This window comes from Hippocampus comes, unplaced genomic scaffold (assembly GCF_001891065.2).
Source record: "Hippocampus comes isolate QL1 unplaced genomic scaffold, H_comes_QL1_v1.1 scaffold90, whole genome shotgun sequence".
Lineage (NCBI taxonomy): Eukaryota > Metazoa > Chordata > Actinopteri > Syngnathiformes > Syngnathidae > Hippocampus > Hippocampus comes.
In genome coordinates, this window is record NW_017804912.1 from 935,984 (window position 1) to 953,552 (window position 17,569).

Below are 17,569 nucleotides of genomic sequence, written 5' to 3' on the forward strand. Positions count from 1 at the left end.
AGTAGTTGGTTGTTTCATGTTACAACAATTGTTTTGTGTAATTATATGAATGAAAATAGAATCTGTATAAATGAAAGCACAAATAAAGTACACTGATGTGTAGTGTTGTTGATTGATATACGGAAATCGACGCAAGATTCCGTTTCCTCACAAATGAACAGCAAACTGCGACATTTGGAAGCACTCTTTGGAACTCTGAAGTATCGTTTGTTGTCGCGAGTTGTGACGAAGTGTCTGCATCATAACAGCTGCGATTACTGCGGACTCCCCTCGTCACCATATGGAGGTGGGAAAATCTCCCAAAGAGGACCGGGCTGTCGCAGATTCACGGCTGCCTGTGGGTGCACCGTCACCGGGCACAGCTCTACCGACGCCCCGCTAACTCGCAATCGAGGCAACACGATGAAAAGACACAAGACGGCCACAGACTCTCTTGGGAGATCACCGATGAGTGGAAAGCTGCTGTCCACATCAAATGCGATCTCTCTCTCTGATCCTTTCGCGTTATCCGGTACACGTGACACTGAACCGGAGATGATCTTTCCACACAATTTGAAAAGATTTAAAAGAAAAACATCAATGTCAAACTTTATATGCAAACAAGTACACATTCATAAAATAAACTAAAACAACAGCAGCGCCAGTAGTTCGGACTGTATTGCAAAAACAAATCCACAAGGTGTCGCTGTTGGTTCGGTTGTTGTACGACAGGGGCTGAACGACACTTCTTTCAGTTTAGTAGGATCTGTTTGCTTTCCGACGGTAATGGTTCCCCTCCCACTGAGCAGCCCTAAACGAGGGAAGCAAAGTCGTTTTATAGTACAAGTGCATCCAAATAACATTTCGAAAATAATATTTGACCGTGATCTCGGCTGGCGTCACCAGCCCATCAATCAAGAGAAGATGTGAAAAGGCACACGGGCTGTCCACTTGGACTCTTCTGCAGTGAAACCAAATCTGGCACCTGCTTGACTATAAATCACATGCTGCCATATATAAAAGTAAGTAACTTAGAGCTTTAAAAATACACGTACAGTATGAAACTGCAGTGTCAATCAGTCCTGCTCATACCAAGAAAAGTACGCCCCCCTTTACCCAGATAAGTTTCTCCATGACAGTTTATACTGTCAGACTCAAATAAACGGCTTCGAATACACAGTGATGCACTACAACTCTAACCCAATGTCATGAAGAGAAGAATAAAGGTCCAGAGGAAGGAAAAAAAAAGATGTAGCATACCTTGTTGTCTCATGATCCATCCATCCATTTTCTGATCCGCTACTCGTCAACAAAAGATAAAGGTTGTGTTCATTTTACATTTCACGGATGGAATCACACATGCAGTTAAAAAGAACATGTTCCACAATATGTTGCCTTGAAAACAAAGCGAGAGATGTAAAGCGCGTATTGAGTATATAGACACATTATATTACTAATGTTACATATCGAAATATCGGATGCGAAAATGGACCGTCGGCTTGAAAAACCAAAAACAAAACACATTGATTTGTATGTAAATTTCCCCCCGTCCTGAATGTGGCGCTGTTGGATGGAAGCCCCACCGTGGAAATCCGCTCGCCCCTCTTGATGGCGACCTTCTTCTGCTCTGCGCCCATTGGCTATTTCACGGTCTCTTCCTGATACGTAATTGTGGCGTCACGGTGTCAGTTTGCTTGCTTGAGGTGCCGAACGGTGCAGGAAGTCTTGAGGTGAAGCGGTGCAAACAAACAAACATTTAGTGGCGTTTGGTTTTGGTGAGCCGAATTCCCCCAGATAACAATGTCTCGGGGTTCCGAGCCTGCGGCCAGCGACATCGGTGTCGTGGGAGACATCAAGAAGGAAAAGAAAGTGGCTCTCATCACCGGCATCACCGGACAGGTAACGCAAACCCTCCTTGTCGCCGCACCGACGACACCGTTGAGGGGTTTAGTCAAGTGAAAACCGCAAATGTCGCTTTTCATGAGATCTCCTTTTACATTAGCGGAGAATCACATGTGTCGATCCCCCAATGCTGCTGCCACTATAACGGTTCCTCTCGAATAGTTGGAGAGTTTGGTGCCACTCGGTCTGTACAAAACTCAAAACGGGTCTATGTGCGAGTTTTTAAAGCGCGATACCCACAGCCTGTAAACATTGGTCACTTGTCAGGTTCATCATCTTATTCCTTAGACATAATCAGAACATTTGCAGTTTGGTCGTCTGAAATGTCAAATGTGCGGCGACTGTGCCATTGGGAAGAGGTGTGACCAATCATTATTATTACAGTATTTTAATGATTGTTGTTATTGTTATTATTCTCTGCGTTCTCACACTCATCGATGGTCACGAGCTATGAGTCTTGACTGAGAGAACAAGAACATGTGTCCCGCGGGTGGCTGGGCTCGTTCCCAGGCAGAGGCCGGAAAGTCTGGTCATCTGCTGATCCTCCGCATCGAGAGGAGCCACATGAGGTGGCTTGGGCTCCAGTTTTGGATGCCTCACGAACGGCTCTCTGCTGATGTGTTCCGGGCATGTCCCACCAGAGGAGGTACCCCCCCCCCCCCCCCCCCCATGACTCAGGACACACCGGGGCGACTGTCTATCGGCTGGCCTTGGAACTTCAACACCTTCGGATCTGCTGAAATGGTGGCGGAAGCGGGAGTCTGGAGCCCGCGCAACCTGGTCCCGGATAAGCACACAAAGATGGACGGACGGCCCTCTCATATAACTTTTGGATGTCTGGGAAAATCCTTTTCAGATGTGACAAACCGCAAACACAAGAACAATGTTAACTGGCGTTTCTTCAACCAGTCAAGATAATATTGTTGCACAGCGACTCCATTCTTCTGGCTAGACCATCTGAAGAAGTTACTTGCTGGGCCATGAGGTCACAGTGCTCATAAATTGCTTGACTAACTATTGCTCATAAATTTGAAGGTGGCATGCTGCTTTGTGGGAATACCTTTGACTCGGCTGTCAGCGTGAAGTAATGGGGTGAGAGGGTGTGAGTTACGAGAAACCACCTGAGTGCCAAGGCAGCGGTGTGCAGAACCGGGAGGGCTTGTGGCCGAATGTACTGCTTTATGATCGTGGGGGGGGGGGGGTTACCAAAAGTACAGGCTCATCCTCGTTGTCTGATGGTTACGGTTGACTACTTTTGCTTTTTGGTTTGTCAGGCGGCGCAGGCACCCGCAGCGGCTCCTTTTGTTGTCTTGTCTGGTTGAGAGGGAAGAAATTTCATCTGTGCTGTATGTTGCACTTAAAGCGCATTTGACAATAAAGTTGTACTTGACTTGACTTTGCCTCTCTTGCTATGGTCCGCTGCCATACGATCCTACAAGGCCCTGTCGTTCCTCTTTTGTCGGCATTCCATGAAGTCCCTTGATGTGTTCCCGGTTTGCAGCAGATGAATGCAGTCTGACAAGTTCCGGGAATAGTAGTCATAAAGCGATAAAGTTTAGTGCCAAAGTCAATACATTTTCCCTATCAGCGTCATGATCCGCCTTCCATCCTTATTTGTCTTAGCCCAGGTGTCGCCTGTTGACCAAGTTTAAAAAATGTTTTAATCTCAAGGATGTTCCCAAGTATTATTCTTAATGAGATGGCTCGCATAGAGTAAGGAGTTTTCTTTGCACCCCGTACAAACCTGATTTTCTTCTTTTAGACTTTGGTTTGGCTGTGTTGAGTTTGGCGTACATGTTAATGAGCCCGACAGAGTTCACTTGCAGTTTAAAGGGGGCCTGAGGGGGGAAGCTTTTTACAGAGAGAGAGAAAAATACATTTATCTATCTATTTATTTATCTTTCTATTTAATTATAAAAGGCACACGATGGAACTTCATCATCTTCACCTCTTAAATGAATATGCATTTATTTCCACCGCAGGACGATTTTCCTGATTTTGAAGTGATAATTGCAGATCCAAGTCACAGAATTCCCCAAGTGACAAAGTTTCTTCCTTTACCAGCAGGGGGTGCCAAACTTCCAGTTATGTATTGTGATTTATTTCCCCATCCAATCTTTTTTTTTTTTCATCGTTGCTTTAAAACAGGAGCTTGATGTGTCTGTGTCTGGTATGTAGATGTTGAAACTACATCTCTCACTTTGAATTTTGCACCGCGGGACACGTCATCTCTCCGTCTGCTTCTATTAGTTGTTAGCTGACTAAACGCTTGGAGCCGCACGCAGTCTTTTACGCGCTCAATATGACAAGTTTACAGCAATCATTCAAACAATAACGCAAGCCAACCTGTCTGTGGCTTTATCACTTCCAACTTTTCATGTTTATTGAAACAAACGTTTAAAGACGTGGACTGGACTTTTCTGGATGCGATATAAAATAGCTAACCTGAGGTTGACGCAGAACCGTCCAACACTGCGATGCGTAACCGTTCAACATTGCAAATGAAGTGTAGCAGTCTGGTTGGAACGGTGTGAAAGTGGAGAGCATCCAACTTGGAGCAGCACAAGAGCGGGCAAATTCAAAAGTGTCTGGACTCTGGTGAGAGTCCTCAAATCTAAAGAGAACCGTGAGAAACCGGAAATGGGGAGGGGAAAAAAAAAACAAAACCAAAAGAAAAATCCTCCTCCAAATTAGGACGTTGTTCCTCAAATGAAGTCATTGACTTGCAAAAAAACAAACAAAAAAAACAAACAAAGAAAAATGAATTAATTCAAGCCTTATAACTGGGGGGGAAAAAAGAAATTAAATTGCATCCAGGATAACAATAATTCCGAGTCGGTTTTGTCATTTTACCGTGGCAGGTGAGCCTGAAATCGCTCAACAGTATTTGTGTGTTCGACCCAATCGTCAACTCTCCATAACAGGAAACAGTGAGGTGAGGCCCGGGGCTTCTGGGCTAAAATGGCTTTGAAGGAGCTTCTTGTTTTCAAACAGAGCTGCAGCTCTTCGGGCATTTTTTTTTTCTCCCCATATTGGTCGGGGCGTGGGATGCTTTGACTCTGGCATAGAGGAAGGAAAACATGACACCAGCTGGAGCTCTGAATGCTACCAAGAGCTAAGTGGGCTACCTTGACCTTTCTCCTAATCTACCGTTTACAGCTCAAGCCTTATCAATCACTTCCACCCTCGTTTTCACGGTGCAGATGCAGGCCTCGTAGAGCGCGGCTGTCAAACTGCGGTCCTCGAGGGCCACTCCTATCCTGCATGTTTTTGATGTTTTCCCTCCTTCGACACACCCGATTCAACGGATCAGGATCGTTATCGGCCTTCTATAGAGCTTGCTGATCATTTGAATCCGGCGTATTGGAGTAGAGAAACATCCAAAGAAGTTAGTGTGTGTGTGTGTGTGTGTGGGGGGGGGGGGGGGGGGGTTTGCACCGTAAACTCCTCGGCAGACTTGGCCAGAATGTAGTGAAGCAGGATCTACCGGCGACTAAGCTTCCATCATGACTGTTAAGTGAGCGCAAGAAGCCCTGGGTGTCCCTCAGCCTTTCTCTCCATGTACTTGGCCTTCTGCCTTCTGTTATTTGCCAGACCTGGACAGGAAGTCCAGGTCTGGCGTGTGCCAGAGTGCGTTTGTATACGTGCGCATATGTGAGTGGCATTGAGGGATAAATGCCATGACTGGCTCCGAATGTTCCCCAGTGTCGCAGAATGTGCGGTTGGAAAGTCTGAGGATGGAAAAAAGACGAATTTAATAGATGACGGGAACAAGACAGGCTTCACCCTTTCACACATGAATACGCACATTGAATAGCCGTGATCCTACGCGGGCCTGGAAGATCTCTGGAGCGCTGTTTTAAAGTTTTCGACATGGTGGCAATCCAACTCGGTTTAAGGGACGTTTGCATGTTTTTCAGCACTCGTGCCAGCAGGCTTCATGTCGGAGGACTTGAGCCTTTTTGGGTGTTGACCCTGTCAGGCCGTCATGAGCCTTGTTGTGGCGGCCCCGCCAGGAGTGGCACTGGACTTTTACATTCATGACATACTTTATTCAGTTAGATTTTTGTATTCCATAAAAACACAATATGAAAATAAAATAAAATAAATAAAAAGCATAAGCACACAAACAAAGTAAAAAGTGAGTGTATGAATGAGTGAGTCTATTGAGTGCTCTTTGTTGTCTCATCTTGTCATTTATAGGATGGGTCATACCTGGCAGAGTTTCTGCTCTCCAAAGGATATGAGGTAAGAAAGAAAGCCAGGCGGCAGATTTGGCCAAGATGTTATTTGTTCTCGTCTAACATCGAGCTTCATCGTATCTTCTACATCCTCAGGTTCATGGCATTTTGAGACGTTCCAGTTCGTTCAACACAGGACGCATCGAACATCTTTACCAGAACCCACAGGCGCATACTGAAGGCAGTAAGTGTCTTTTCTGCAGTTTTCTTCATGAATCAAGCAACCACAATGAAGTTGTAAAATGTCTTGCCAAACCCATCATGAGCCCCCGGTTGTTGCCCCGATCGGTCGGGCCCAGACTAGCGACATGAGGCTGACCTCATGCCCCTTTATCTAGCCAGGCCAAAAGACAGCGCTGGCATTTTGATTGTCTGGGGCTGCTTTGTTACTTCAGGACTTGGACGACATGTTATTTGTCACGGAACAATGAATTCTGCTATCTCCCAGAAAGTCCTGCAGTCCAGCCATCAGTCAATGCCATCAAGCTCGAACGCTTTTGGGTTATACAGCAGAATAATGCCCCACCCCCACCACCTAAACAAATAAAACATTATGGTTTTGGAGACAGTCTTGGATCTAATTGAGATGTTTTCAAAACCCTCCAATGTAACCGAGTTAAAACAATTCTGGATCATTCCTTGGATAGTGAATAATTTACACTCACATTCATTCATCATATTAGATGTAATGTTCATGTTACTTTCTTTGCCAGATATGAAGCTGCACTATGGTGACCTGACAGATAGCACGTGTCTGGTGAAGATCATTAACCAAGTCAAACCGACAGAAATCTACAACCTGGGTGCTCAGAGTCACGTCAAGGTAGCATCATCTCATTTCTTATTCCCGGTAGCCCATATTAACATTTTGGTTGATAATTGTTGGCATTATTTGTATGTGGCACTTGCCCATTTTGTATGTATGTATGTTGTGCACACACGACCGGACTTCCCCATTCAACTCTTCGATGTTTGTTTTCATACCAACAAAGCAGGCTTTGGTAACACCTACACCTCTGAACAACCGAGTCTGCTATTCATCTGACAATATAAGTCGCCGAGATGATTTCTCTTTGGTCTCACTGGAGTGTGTCACCACAGAGGAAAACATCAGTCACCCAGACAACTTCTGTTTCTTCCCAGCAGCTTTCGGTCTGCTCTGCATGACGGGGAATTCCCTTTGACGCTCGTTCAGGCTCATTCAGGGGGCTTGACTTATTGCGATTGTAGCGAGATAGAGCTTGGCTTAATGGTCTCCTCTCTGGATTTACTTCAGTTGGCGGCTCTGCTCTCAGGGCAATGTGCTGGAAAGACAGGGAAAGAAAATACTTCTTAAAGCCCTCAGCTGTCTTGAACAGCGCTGTGATTTTTGTTTTTTGCCCCCTTCATGAGTTCAGATTTGTTTTGCATATCGATCACATTTAAATGTTTCAGTTTCAATATCCAATAAAGTGGAGAAAGTACATGCCCCCTGAACCGAACTGGTTGTTCCACCCTTGGCCCCGAGAACTAAAATCAAATCATTGCGGCTGAAGAGTCTTTAGGACCCCTTAGGACCCCACTCTCTCCTTTGCAGGATCCTTTTAACTCGGCCAACATGGAAGGTTTTAGAGCATGAACATATAAGGTCAGATTGCATATCTCAATGAGATTTAAGTCCAGACTTGGACGTGGCCACTCCAAAACCTTCATCCCACGCATAAGTGGGGCTTCTCCATTTCCTCTGGCTCCCTCCCACATTGCAAAAGCATGCACGTCAACTGAATTGACGACTCTCAATTACCCACCGCAGTGAGTGTGAATTGTTGTTTGTCGAACCGTGCCTTGGGATTGACTCACGACCGGTCTCGGGTATACGCCGTGTCGTGGGATCATCTCCAGCGAAAGCATGTCACGCCGGAATGATTTTCCTGTTTGGTACGTCATGAAATTGAGTCTCCAACGGACGTGCCTTGACATCCCCAGAAAGGCAATGTGACAACGAGTGCCGACGTCGTAGTCCTCTAACGACGGGCTGTCTGTGTGGGGACTGATTTCCGCTGGAGAAGATTATGCCGAACTACTTGAGGGTGCTTGCAAGGTTCATGACGGTGCCGGCATACACCTCACTGCTTTTCACTTAAGTTTTTCCTGTACAAATACTGCCTTGACTGCAATTCTGACTTGAGTCTCAGCGTATATGTTCAAAATATGACATAGGCAATCTTTTCAAAATCCACCGTCTTTTTGGTCTTCATTAAAGTGGGTCACCTCATCGTGACAGTGGGTCCCTCCCGGGGGAGAGGGGGGGCACGGTTGAGACCCACTCACTGTTATTAAACACGGATTGGTGGATATTAAAAAGATGCAAACACTGGACCGGGCCGTGGTGTGTTCACCGGCCAGTCGGAGTGGCCTGCCGCTCCGACCAATCCCTTTATCAAAAGGTTAGGCCCGAATACAAGACAGCCTGACTTGCCTTCAGATGTCGAAAATGAACTTTAGCTTAAGAATAGGCCCGCTTGTGCCAAGTGAAACATGTCTGCACTTTCCCTATTGAGAGTCGAGGAATGTATTGCGGTTGCCCTTTGTGGGTCACAATTGTTGCTCCATTCATGAGTCAGTTGTCTTACTTTTTTTAAGTCAACGCGTCAGCGCCGGACAGAGACGCTGATGTCCTTGAAGAGTGAGAGTGCGGCGGCTTCGGTCAGCAAATCTAGACAATGCATCGTGTCGCTTGCCAAAATCAGCTTTTGGAAAATCAAGCCTCCAGTTTCGAAAAGTCCAAATCAACTGCTCAAATGGAGTTTCACAAATAGGTGGCAGCATTCAGCCATCGCAGCCGACTCCCTCGGGATCTGAGCTCAGCAAATCCAATCAAGCCTAGTCTGGAAATGTATTTTATTTTTCAAGTGATTGAAAAACAAAAACAACCCCCCCACCCCCTCCCGCCCCCACAATGATAATACCACTTAGTGCATTACTGAACGAAAACTGCGTTAACTGACAAATTGTCTTGTAACCTTTTGAAAGCTGCAGCTCACAATGGCGTATTCTTTTCTGTGAAGCCCAACTCGGCAGGGGCGTGTGCGGTTTATTTACGAAAACGACGGCGGAATGTGCTCATAAAGCTTCTCGGGGCAAAGCCCTCTGGAGGTTGGCACATTCTGTTACAGTTCCACCTTAGCGGTCGAGGTGTTTAGGAGTTACGGTTTGAAGTGCTGCTCGCTCTTGTGCTTGTTCATGAGAACGTGCGGCCGGGCCGTTAAAAGGAACGTAAAATAAATCAATTGCAGTCATTACGACCGCTGTTCTCCCTTGCTCCGTGATTAGCCGTTTCCTCGCTCGCCGCCCTCTATTTGGATGCCCACCAAATTTCTTTCTTCCTCAGAAAATGTCTGATATGATGCTTCATCCCTGACTTATTTTGACAAAAGCATCTGTGTGAAGACACCGGGGAACTTTTAAATTCGGAACCCTCGCTATTTACAGGTGATAGAAACCAAGTCTCTCTGTGAAAGGCCCCGAGTAATGGACCGTCCTAAAACTCTTTAGTATTTCCCTCCATTCATCCATCCTTTTTTCTTATTCTTTTGTCAAGGTGGAGGGAACACAGAACAGTTCCAAACGCTGTTCAATCTTGGAAGAGGAACCAAAAATATCTTGGAAAGCTTTCTGCTCAGTGATAAATTATTTGATTTTAGCTGTGTTTGTTTATCTAGTCGGTTTTATTTGGATCGAGAGTGCCTCAAAACAAATCTCATATGTGGCAGATTGAGTATTTCCAACCTTTTAAAGCATTCTGATTTTTGTCAAACTGCATTTTTTTTTTGTCTTTTAAATGTTGGAACATGCCCGGAATGCATGCGTCTCATTCATTTTGCTGTTTGCCGCGGCAAATGTGTTGCACAAGTAGGAGCCGCGCTCCCTCACAAAACCATCACGTTCACCGTGCCCGTGAGGAGCCGAGCGTCTGTCAGGGCGTCTTTTTGGAACGGCTCCAGGAGTGTCATTGCGGTATGCTGTTTGCATACAAGTGTAACTGTTGTTTGTGGTTGCCACAGACACAATGGGAGCGCTCATTTTCTTTGTGCGCGTCTGTTGATAACCTGCTGTCAGAATCCGAGATGATATGCATGATGCGCGGGTGTCAGCAGAAGTCCAAAGAATTGCGGTTGAAATACGTGTCCAAGAAAAAAATTGGAAACTAACATCTGAGCTTGTTAAGTCAGGTTGGCTGTTGCATGTACACGATTCGCAATTTGCTATTGTTGCCTTAAATCTCCCAAGTGTCAGTCTATCGCCCTTCTCGTCTGGAAGATTCATGATGCTGCTGACATTTTTTTTTCCTCTTCCCCCCCCCCCGCAATGATGTCTTCACAAACAACCTTTTTGTAACGCAATGGCAATCAACGTTACCTTTGTCTGGGCCTAGCGTTTCCTCTATCTCATACGGACAGGAAGTAAGTGACGGGATCTGGCTCTTGGAATATGTAGATGAAGTTGAAGGTATCGGTAGAGTGGAAGCGGTTTCAAATGCAAGTCTTAGAACGGGTCACTGTGAGCCCGGGTCGATATCCGCTCCCACGCCGCAAACGCGTAAGTCGACCTGGGCTGAGCAAGTTGCGGTCAGAGTTAGAAAGTCTGCCTGCTAATCTAGCAGAGGAGTGGACAGAATCTTCAGGGACATAAAAAAAAACGCACTCACATGCTAATTGACGTTGTATAAATGTTTTGCATTTCTGCTCGATTCAGTCTCAACAGTCTTCCGACTTCACAATCCCGCATTCTGTGTGTGTGTGTGTGTGTGTGTGTGTGTGTGTGTGTGTGTGTGTGTGTGTGTGTGTGTGTATATAAAGTATGTTCTGCGGAGCAAGCAGCTGGGCAGCCAGAGGTTGCACTTGCGGTTAAACCAGGTTGCTTTTGGATCGTGGGATAGTGTGGGTCAGCTGAAGTTCTTCCTTCATGTTTCTCCCCCGGGCTGATCATGATCTGTCAATCAATTGCTGATTTTGTCGCAGCACCCGTTGATGCACTTTTTTTCTTTTTTTTTTTCTTTTCGTAGCAGCGTTTTGAGCTACTGCAAACATTTTGCGCCTTTGTAGTTGTGAATATATTCTTTATATATTGTACACCACGTATCAAACTCAAGGCCCGGGGGCCAGATCTGGCCCGCCACATCATTTTATGTGGCCCGCAAAAGCAAATCATAGATGTCAACTTCCATGATGCAACTTCCAAAATTCTCATATTTAATAAGAGACATATTGTAAGCATTTTCTTGTTACCAAACCCCTCATTCCAGTAACTTACACAATAGTTGAATAAACCATTCTTATTGATTTATTATTATTATTTTTATATATGGTTTCAGTCATAATGGCCCTCCAAGGGAAACCGTAACTAAAATGTGGCCCACGACAAAAATGACTTTGACACCCCTGCTGTACACGTTCCGCTTGAGTGGTCAGCTCGCATTTGTTGGAAGTATCTCTTCCAGGAAATATGGCTCTCTCTTCGCACGGTTGCGGTTTAAGGGGTGGAAGGAAGGAAAAGCTTTTCTGCTGTCCTACGTGGCAGGGAGAAAGTCTTTCCCTTGATAGCTGCAACTAAGTGGAGGGCATTTCCTTTCCCGAAAACCCTTTGGCTCCCTGAAAGACTAGCCATGCTGCATTGGGGCGAGCCGACATTCCAAGCCCTGTTCTGATGTTCCCACCCTAGGAGAGAGCTAAAAGTCATTGTCTTTGCATGTGCATTTGTGAGGTCCGTGGTCGCTCTCGTTCACTCCCAGTCGATCGCAACTGGACAACTCAATTTGCCTCTCGTCCAAGCAGGCTTTGTCCGTTTGTGCCCAAAAGCTAGACGGGAGTGGTGCATAATGCAAATATGTATCCTCGACGGTCGAGGCACGCCCAACCAGGAATGCTTTCCCTCTTTTGGGATGTAAATTAACAGTAAATGCTTTGGAGAGAAGGTTGAACTGTGCCATGACTCCAGCGCCTGGTGGCCCTCGCCGTGGAGCCGCACCTCAAGGCCTGGCTCCTGACGTGTTAGGCAAGGGAAATCCTGATCCAATGTTTTTAATCATCATCGTGGGTCCGTGAGCCACGCTTCGTCTGGTCCTTCACCTCTGACCCCGTGTTAGTCAGAGGCGACCCTGCCAGACAACTTATCTCCGAGGATCATTGGAACAATTTGAACCTTTTCTTCGGCTACATGATTTGTGTGGCTGCGGCTGTGCTGGTGTCGCTTATCGTCTGGCGCTGTGGTCCGCGTGCGTCGTCGTAACGGCGTGCGTGCAGTTGCACCTGCAGAGGTGGCAGCGTTGGCCTAAGCTGACTGTTATTTCAGGACCATGTAAGCAGTGTATGCTTGGCTGCGTCAGTGCATAGTTGTGGGCTGAGGTTGGTTGCTATGTCGGCGGCTTCCTGCGCTCACAATGACAACATTCATCAATAGAATAATGCGTATTGGGAAATGCATGGGGCCAGTTGCCCGCTGTGGTGTGTGGGGAAGGGCAACGGGGTTGAAAATGGGTGCGCTAGTCAGCGAACGGGTGGAGAAGACAATGCCAATTTGCCGAGCGGCTTCTGCGATCGGAGTTGATGCTGGGGGCTGATTCCAAATTGTTGACTTCGTAATCTCGGCTGGGCTTCGTCTGTGAGACTCCCTTTCAAAAGTGAGAGACAATTTCATCCTTCACAGACAGCCTTATTTGCTTCCATTGACCAGACGTGGTACGTTGAAACGAGGTTCCGCCGTACCCGCTGCAGGTGAAGTCAGCCCAGTGAAGATTTTTGGAATCGTCTCGGTGGTTCGATTCAGTGAAGTCTTAGTTGAACACATATGTTCACTCTGCCCCTCTACTCGAGCATTCATTACATACGTGTGTAGATAAGTGGCGCGGCAGGTGAGGAAAAAAAAATAGGTGCTTATACTTTTCACAGCGTGTGCGCGCGTGCGCATGTGCGTGCACATATAAAATCACGATGTTTAAGTGTCCCAATTCCAACAAGATGAGACTGGAGGAGAGTCTCTGTCAGCACGTCATTTTTTTTTCCAAGGTGTGTTGTTTGTGTATCTGTGTGCAGCAACAGTAGCTTAGGCTACAGCATGCCATTTGTAAAAACAGCTATTTAGATGAAGTCCTCAAACGAAACGGGCAAGATGCTCTTCGACTGCAGACTTTCAGCTTAAATTTGAGTGTACGACATCCAATTCAGGGGAACATGATAAAAATATTCCAAGAAAAAAATAGACATACATAATCACAATGTTCCCGCAACATACGAGAATGTTCCTGAGAGGTCATGATGGATATCGGCATGCCTGTTGAGAACATCCTCATTTATAAACTGCATTTTGTGTTGACACCTCTGCACTGTGAGGCAGATGTGCTGAGCGCTCGACCGCCGTGCCGCCAACATGAAGACACATTACGACCAAAAAAAAAACAAAAAAAAAAAACTGGGGCTGTTCATGCTCAGTGGTCGTCTCCCAATAAAGAAGTTGGTGGTTCATTACCTGGCCAGTATGACCTTGTCGAAGTGTCCTTGAGCACAATACTGAACCCCGGTTGCTCCTGATGCTCCATCATCAGTACCTAAATGAGGAAAGTGCTTTGAATACCCAAGGTCGAAAAGCGTGAGATAAGCGACAGCCTATTTACTGGCGTTGTCTTTGTGATTGGACTATGGCTTGTTGAACCCAAATGTTCATGTGTGATAAATATGCAAAATAACATACATCAGTAAGGGTGCAAAATCTTTTCATCATGGGGCACTCTTATTTCAAAGGAGAATTGCTGTTGCATGCTGTTACACTGAGCTGCACAGAAATTCACCCTGATCAAACGTGTGTGTGTGTGTGTGTGTGTGTGTGTGTGTGTGTGTGTGTGTGTGTGTGTGTGTGTGTGTGTGTGTGCGTGTGCGTGTACGTGCGTGCGTGTGTGTGTGAGAGAGCGAGAGAGCTTGCAATAGGTACTGGTACAGAGAGGCCCAGTGTTCGTAGTTGCCATAAATAAGGCCTCTTTATTTGCCCGTGTGTGCAGAGCTGATGGAGAAGCACTAACGGGCCAAGGCGTTTCCTCGCAATTGGCCTCCTTGCCAGGTGTGGTGACCACTAACCAGGAAGGATTTGAACTTGTCATGCGCCTTCAGCCAACCCAGGATGTCGATAAGCACAGACAGAAACTCTCGGCTGCACACGCCGTACCTGTGTGGGCGCCTCCATTTCCAACTTCAGCTCAATTTGCGTTCCTGAAGTTGGCCTCCCTCTCGGCTTTCCTGTCTGGAAACGGGCATTCTGGGAGTAGAAAATTTGGGATTGGCTCCAATGGACTCCCGGAACGTGTTTTGCTACCTCCTTGGGATTTGTGAGTGATTGTTCCAGACAAATGTGAAGTGGAAGGGGCCCTGGACTGTTGTAGGTTTTCAGTTCAGCCAACTCATGAAACGGCTTTCATCAGACGGCCTTCAAACAATATGTAAAAGAGCATTCACTCACTATCCAAGTGTTTCATGATTCCTTCTCATCCCTCGACTTGCAAAACTTTTCGACGAAAAAGGCTTCCGTCAACCTACTGTGCATGTTTTGGAAATATGAGTGGGAGCTGGCTTACCAGGGGAAAACCCAAGCAAAGAGGGAAAACATGAAAACCCCACACAGGAATGTCCAAACCGAGATTTCAACCTACAACTGTTCATTGTGAGGCAGATACAAGAACAGTATTGCTCATTTGTTCAAGAAGAAGGTTTTTGATGTTGCCTTCTGGTGAGTGTTTGTCAGAAACCGTGTGCTTTTAAATGCGATGACGGTTCACTGGAGCAGTTGGTAGCAGTGTGTGAAACGGGAGGAGGAAAATCTGCATCTCCAAATTTGACACAATGGTTGGAGTGGAATGAGATCTTGCCCCAAGTGGAAGAATTGAAGTATCTTGGGGTCTTGTTCACGTGCGAGGGTAGAGTGGATCGGGAGATCGACGGGCGGATCGGTCTCGCGTCTGCTGTGATGCGGACTTTGTATCGGTCTGTCGTGGTGAAGAAGGAGCTGAGCCAAAAAACAAAGCTCTCAATTTCCCGGTCGATCCATGTTCCTGCCCTCACCTCTGGTCACGAGCTGCGGGTCATGGCCGAAAGAACGAAATCCGCGGACACGAGTGGCCGAAGTAAATTTCCTCCGCAGGGTGTCTGGGCTCTCCCTTAGAGATAAGGTGAGAAGGTGGGTCATCTGGGAGGGACTCAGAGTCGAGCCGCTTCTCCTCCATGTTGAGAGGAGCCAGATGAGGTGGCTCGGGCATTTGACTAGGATGCCTCCTGGACCGGATGCCTCCCTGCTGAGGTGTTCCAGGCATGCCCCATCGGCAGGAGGCCCCGGGGAATGACCCAGGACACGCTGGAGAGACTATGCCGCCCAGCTGGCCTGGGAACGCCTTCCCGGGATGAGCTGGACGAAGTGGCTGGGGAGAGGGAAAGTCTGGGCTTCTCTACTAAAGCTGTTGCCCCCGCGACCCGACCTCGGATAAGCGCTCGAGAATGGATGGATAGATGTCTTATAAATTTTTTTGTAGGGTTTATTTCTTTTTGGAATGAGCCACGTTTTTGTCTTTTCCTCAGATCTCCTTTGAATTGGCTGAGTACACGGCTAACGTGGACGGCGTGGGAACGCTTCGTCTTTTGGACGCGATCAAGACGTGTGGCTTGACCAACAGCGTCAAGTTTTACCAGGCCTCCACGAGCGAGTTGTACGGCAAAGTCCAGGAAATCCCACAGACGGAGACCACGCCCTTCTACCCTCGTTCACCTTACGGTACATGCACTCGTAGCCGCCGTCAAGTCCCGTGTTTTTTTTTTTTTTTTTTTTTTTTTTTTTTTAAGTGATCCGCTGCTTGACGTTGGCCATGTTCAGACACACGACGAGTCGCGTGTGCCGCTCGTCTGTGTATGGCGGTGTTGCAAGAGAGAGATTCGTTGCGCGAGCCACTTATTTGCTCTCCACACAACCTGAGGCCAAATGTCTTCCGTTGGACTGGAGTGGCTCTCGCTGAAACAAAGACACCTTTATATTCACGCGGCTCAGCACTCATTTGCGGCACGTAGATGCACGCACCGATGCACGCGCAGGCAATACACGTGTGCAAGCGATCCAGTTTCATTTTCTCCGTCGGGTAAATGCCCCGCTCGCTGACATTTCCCCCCATCTGTCAACACCCGAAACGAGGCTTCATGGGCGGGGGGGAGGTGGGGGCACATCCGATCATGAGGCCTGCTCGGCAATGAATTCATCATCACAAGCGGATGACATGGCCATGGAGACCTCTCTTCGCTTCCAGTGTAACCGGCGGGCGGCGCCGTGTTCAAATTGAGCCCAATTTTGGTCATGTGCTGATAGGATTTGAAATTGATGGAAGATTAGACACGGTGACACATCCTGGCCATCCAGGTCGTAAAATCATTTTGAATGGTTCCAAGAAGTGACATCATATTCACGCCCAGTCTCGAAGCCTGTCGATTAGGATTTTAGGAAGCGAACAGCGTTCGTAATCCATGGGAGAGTTTTATGAGAAGGTCCTGCTCTTCACGGGGGGCACTTTGAATCATGTGGACTGGCAAAGTCCATTGAGACCGCTTGTACTTTGGTCAACGTCAGGCGAAGTCAAGTCCAGATAAAAAAAAAAAAAAAAACAGTCGACCGTATCTGGTGTTGCAATGAAATACCGCAAATGAATGACATAAGATACAATCCAAAAATAATGGTTGGCCTTTTTTTTTTTTTTTTTTTTTTAACCCTGTGACTCATAAAGGTGCTGCCAAATTGTATGCCTACTGGATTGTGGTGAACTTCAGAGAGGCGTACAACATGTTTGCTGTCAACGGGATCCTCTTCAACCACGAGAGTCCAAGGAGAGGTAAGAGCGCACGAGTGACAAACGGAGTGTCTTTAAACCGCATCTTTTGTCTCATCCAACAGGCGGCATATGAAAATAATTTGGATCAATCGGTTTGATTGCCTTTTTTGGCAAGTGATTTTACTCGGGTTTTATTTTTTGCATAAAGGAACTCGGGAGCACCAGGATCCTACTCTCCATCTCTGCTTATTATCCTCGCGCTACCTGAAAAATAATAAAAAAAAAAAAAAATTTGGGCTGCTCCTCAAATGCATTTCAACACAGACTCATGCTTGGGTGGACAGGGTTGTAAACCAGGGGTGTCCAAACGTATTCATTTCCACAGCTTTCTGTGGAAAGGGTGTAGGCAAATAGTTTTTGGGGTGGCCGACTTAAACTTAAACTTGAATTATCTTTATTCACTTGAGTGTTTTGAAGATAAATTGTGTTTAGAAATCAAAATTGTGACGACAGCAAAAAGTTCTACTGTACACCCTGCCTTCTCACAAACCTTGCGGCACGTCATTTATATTATTATATATACTTTTTCAGTCATGTAGCGGGCCGTTGAAAAATGGCCGGC

General features: G+C 46.6%; 1 protein-coding gene across 3 annotated transcripts in view; it reads left to right on the plus strand.

Annotated features, from left to right (window-relative positions):
- Positions 1-1,646: 1,646 nt before the first annotated feature.
- Positions 1,647-17,569, plus strand: part of gmds (GDP-mannose 4,6-dehydratase) — a 65,011-nt gene continuing 49,088 nt past the window's right edge. For 2 of the 3 annotated variants that reach the window (XR_002170112.1, XM_019885661.1), the window contains exons 1-6: positions 1,648-1,878; positions 6,085-6,129; positions 6,219-6,306; positions 6,836-6,945; positions 15,716-15,908; positions 16,903-17,007. Coding sequence is in view for 2 of the 3 variants with exons in the window: in XM_019885661.1 (XP_019741220.1) it covers positions 1,780-1,878; positions 6,085-6,129; positions 6,219-6,306; positions 6,836-6,945; positions 15,716-15,908; positions 16,903-17,007 (640 nt within the window). In the remaining variant the exon portion in view is untranslated. Of the gene's footprint in view, positions 1,879-6,084; positions 6,130-6,218; positions 6,307-6,835; positions 6,946-15,715; positions 15,909-16,902; positions 17,008-17,569 lie in introns of all 3 variants that reach the window. The other variant, XM_019885675.1, reaches the window with a different exon arrangement.